General features: G+C 38.9%; 1 protein-coding gene across 1 annotated transcript; it reads left to right on the plus strand.

Annotated features, from left to right (window-relative positions):
• The first annotated feature begins 220 nt into the window (after positions 1 to 220).
• LOC147427841 (uncharacterized) lies at positions 221 to 2143 on the plus strand. The gene is made up of 6 exons (XM_086496780.1): positions 221 to 244; positions 315 to 503; positions 726 to 863; positions 1154 to 1284; positions 1689 to 1888; positions 1974 to 2143. The coding sequence occupies exons 1-6, from the start codon at positions 221 to 223 to the stop codon at positions 2141 to 2143; spliced, it is 852 nt and encodes a 283-aa protein (XP_086352906.1).
• Positions 2144 to 4584: the final 2441 nt, after the last annotated feature.

Below are 4584 nucleotides of genomic sequence, written 5' to 3' on the forward strand. Positions count from 1 at the left end.
TGAGTAGTAGCTCCTACCTCCAAGAGACATAGATAGTGGAATGTGACATGACTCCATCACTCATCTATGTTGTCTTGAGCAAACTCTCTTTACCACCTAGTAGCCAAGAATGATATATCCATTGGTGATTTTCCCTAAAATATTATCTTAACACTATTCATTCATCATTTTAATTTAGCAAATCGTGTCTATAACCTTTTATCTTTCTCATTGCGCTATTATGGTGAAAAATTATAATCATAGTGTATCTATTGATTGTAAGATATATTTTGTTGAAGTCAAAAAGCATGGTGCGAGAAAAAGAGTGGTCATAGGTGGAGGAAAAAGAGAGAGGCAAAACAGTTTTGTTTTTGGAATGCAAACATTGTGGGCATAAGTGGCATGACAATGAAACTCGCATCAAAGAACATTTATTCTGCACTAGTCCCAATGTGAAAGAATGTGGAGCACCACTTAACGACATATGGGTCTTTCTTGCAGGGTATGTAAAGAAATGCAAACAGGCGGGACTTCTTCCTAAGAGACAGAAGGATATGACAGGTGCGTCATTTGTCAACATAGAAGAAGTGAGTGTAGATCAACAAGACATGCGAGCTAACCAAGGACCTCCAATGGGAACAACCCAAACACCTCAAAGTCCTTACACTTTTCCAAATGGTGCCGTGGGAGGGATAGATGCTATTCCTTAGACATCCAGCAGAGCCGGTACACCTGGGACTCTATAGGCAGCATTCACTCAACAGGACATGCTCGAATTGCATCTAAAGTGTACACAAGCCTTCATGGCTTGTGGAATCCCATTTAATGTCATAAGAAATCCTATTTTCCAAGATGCTCTAATGTCAACTACAAAAAAAGGATTCGTCTATCCTGATTATAATAGAATGCGAATAGAGTATGTTGAAAAATTCAAGAGCAGTACAGAAGTGATTCTCTAGCAAACAGTGCTTGACTTTGTTCCAATGTTTGGCTATACCATAGCCCTTGACGGATGGACCATCTGTCATAAAAAACCATTGATTAATGTCATGGTAATTTGTCCCAAAGGTGCAATGTTTTTGGAGGCCATTGATACCTCATTAAAAGAGAAGAAATCTCTCTAATTGTGACAAAGGTATATGAGTGAGCTTTTGCTCGACTGGGTGGATCAAAGAATGTGATAGCTATTGTTACAAATAATGCCTCAAACTACAAAGGAGCGGGTTTAGCCATTATGGAAAAGTACTCAAAAATTACATGGATTGTATGTGCATCTCACACCCTGAATTTACTCCAAAGGGATATGGAAAGATTATCATTCATAAAACAGGTTCTTATTGATGCCAATCACATAGTCAAGTTTATATGGGAACATCAGTTTATATATGGTTTATTTCGCTCCAAGTCTCCAAAAAAAGCACTTCAAATTTTTTGTGCCACACAGTTCGCTACATCATACTATGTTTTGAATAATCTCATTGAAGTGTGAGTGGCTCTTACAGAAACTGTTGCAGACGCCGTTGGGAGGCTTTGCTCAGCAAGTATCCAAGCCATCTCAAAGCAACTCAAAAATGTGTGTCCTTGGTGCAATCTCCTCTCTTTTGGTGGAACATTGACAAACTTGTTGGGGTTAGTAAGCCCTATGTGGAACTACTAAGGGTTGTTGACACAGATAAGTTTGTCATTGGTAAGGTTTATTGGATCATGTATGAGGCATTGTGTCAAACCAAAGAATACAACCACTACATTGCAAGAGAGAGATCACAGATCGTGCATCTTGTGGAAAAACGATGGGCTCAAATGCACACACCATTGCATGGTGCTGCATTTGTCTTGGATCCAAAGTTCCAGATGAACGGACAAGCCTCCAACAAAGAGGTGATGAGAGACTTTAGAAATGTCTACTCGTAGTTGTTGCCAGGAAACAATGGAATGAGAGCATTCCAACAGAGGGTGGATTATGCCAATAGGGAAAGAACTTTTGGAGATACTTGGGTTCTTCATAGTGCAAATAAATATTTCAGGCCCAATATGGTGGAAAGAATATGGAGGAGACGTAGTTGAGTTACAACACATGGCGACCAGAGTGCTTTCGGCCGTGGCATCTAGTGTTAGTTGTGAGCGCAATTGGTCTTCTTATGACTCTGTGCACTCAAAGCGCTGATAGCCGTTTTTCGGCTCTCCATAATTGCCATAGTAAGTTACTCCACCCTACCAAATTCACCCAAACGCTATGGATATCCCTACCATTTCACTGTACATAGGCGTGTGTGAGTGAGGGGGCTTTTCCCATATCTTCTTAAAAACCCTCAGCTAGAACGTCACTGTGCTAGTTGAGACAAAAAAATAAAAAAATAAAAGTATATTATGGCCTCTTTGTGTGTAAATATTTCATTGTATATATGGCCTAAATATAGGGATTTTTTATAATTATTTTGGTATTTTATTTAAATATTTCTACTTAGGTGTGTGTTTTATTAAACCTATGTACACCTTCTTTCATCCTCTTACACCATAATTATATTTTTTGCCAATATGTACATACTCTAACCTCATATTTTTCCTTTATACAAATCACTCCCACATTTTCACCCTCACCCTCGTGAAAACAAAAAATTGATTTCTACTCATTGGTTACGTTTATTATATTATTTACTTGCATACCTTTTCCTCTTTCACCCAAAATAATTCTAGGAGGGACGATATCATATGATTCCAATATCTTTCCATATCCATAACTCCTCCATATTTGTATTATTATTTTTACTCATTATTCTAACACCATGTGCTCATTGAGCTAAAGTCCATGAATAGTCCATACACTAGTCCCACCATGTATATATTTCTTTATTCACCAATAATCCTCCTCCATGCATGGGTCAAGGGCAACTTGGATGCTTTGTATTATAATATGACAAAGGAGGGGCTCACTCTTGGATGCATTGTACAAATTCAACAAAGGAGGAGGCCACTGAAAGACTTTTGCAGGCACAAAAAACAGGCTTTTTGGTGAGAATTTTGGCACCTATCTCCACTCTGAATTTGGAGCGGTGGTCAAAAGATAAAATGTAGCCCACACTCTGAATAATCCCCTTAAATGTTTTCATGATTTTTGGAGCTACCAGCGGTGAGCTATGATTTTTTGAGTGGACCCTAGTCTGCCCACTTTTCTCACAAGTAGCTTTTAGTCTTCTCTCACCCTTCCACACAGCTACTCACTCTTACACATCCCCCACTCAAACCTACAATTTCCATGGCTTCTCCCACCCTCTTCACCATTACCCTTCTCTCTCATCCCTATAGTTCTTTTATGAACCTCTACATACATACACCCTCTCCATGTCTCTCTTTGTTGCTTCTATGTTACAATTTCATTTACCTCTCCTAAAAATATCTAAAATTTAGCATCTTAACCATGATAACTTCTGAAAATTGAGGATTTTTCATCAACAAATCCTCTTTTCATCGTGGTGGTCAACCGTGGCGGCGGCGTAAAGAAGCGAAGAAGAAGAAAAAGACCAGCGGTCATTTTTTCCACAATCTACACAAGGGTGAGTTGAAGCTTCTTCAAAGCTTCACCATCTCAATGATTCTCTTTTAATTCACCCCTCTTCCTTCATCAAATCAAATCATCCTACCCATTGTAAATGTATCACTAACAATTCTAGTGATTATTACCACTAACAACTAACTTCTCTTGTAAAAATGCACCCACACTATCAACATATGGAGTAGGCAACCGCACAAGTAAACCAAATTAACTCACTCCCATGGAAGTTTCTCTCCTTTCACCACATCAATAATTCTCTTACTTAAGCCCACATCCATGTGACTCAAGAGAAAAGAGAGACCCCATTATCATTTGAAATTCATAAAAATTCATAATCCTTGATCTTTCCTAATAAAATTGATTAGGCTTAATCCTAATCAAGGCTTCTAAAACCTATAAATAGAACCCATTCCTCCTTGTAAAAGACATCACTATACCATTGCACACTAGATTGAGCGTACCACACGCCAGCTCTATCTTGGTTGTAAAGAGAGAGTAAGCTTTCTATACACCATCACCTTGGTGCATAGAAAAGCTTGAGCTAGTTTGAGTGAGTGCGAGTAGAAGATATTCTTCCTACCATTGTTGTATCTACCCCAACATCAATGAATTCGTAGTTTTGGGTGCAATTCATGTCCAAAGGCTCACGCTTCTCCTCCAATTTGGCTTGGCAAACTCATTCAACTTCATAAGGTGACTTGTTTCATTGAAGGTTGTTGTTTTGTTGCTTGTGATTCATTGGCTATTGTTTGGCTACCATTGTAAGAGGGTGGATGGTGAGAGAGCTCCCATAACCCTAAGAAAATGTGCTAGTGATGCTATAACCAAATCTTGTCGCTTGATTCCGCAAGCTCTAAGTTCCTTTTTGTGCAAAATATAAAGTTGAAGCTAAGTTGTACACCATCTCTCTCTCTCTCTCTCTCTCTCTCTCTCTCTCTCTCTCTCTCTCTCTCTCTCTCTCTCTCTCTCGTGGTTTAGTGTGTGAGAGTGTTCCATTGGTGTTTGGATTAGTGTAAATTCCTTGCTTGTTTGTGGGTTGCTCTAACGATTCTCCT

This window comes from Adiantum capillus-veneris, chromosome 23, assembly GCF_014529385.1.
Source record: "Adiantum capillus-veneris isolate H3 chromosome 23, ASM1452938v2, whole genome shotgun sequence".
Classification (NCBI taxonomy): Eukaryota; Viridiplantae; Streptophyta; class Polypodiopsida; order Polypodiales; family Pteridaceae; genus Adiantum; species Adiantum capillus-veneris.

Excerpts from the sequence above, each read along its gene's own strand:
- LOC147427841 (XM_086496780.1), top strand. The coding sequence starts at position 221 with ATGGTGAAAAATTATAATCATAGT. Across the intron at positions 245-314 it reads TGAAAAATTATAATCATAGT|GTGGAGGAAAAAGAGAGAGG; the intron begins GTATCTATTGAT and ends GAGTGGTCATAG. Across the intron at positions 864-1,153 it reads CAACTACAAAAAAAGGATTC|AATGTGATAGCTATTGTTAC; the intron begins GTCTATCCTGAT and ends GGTGGATCAAAG.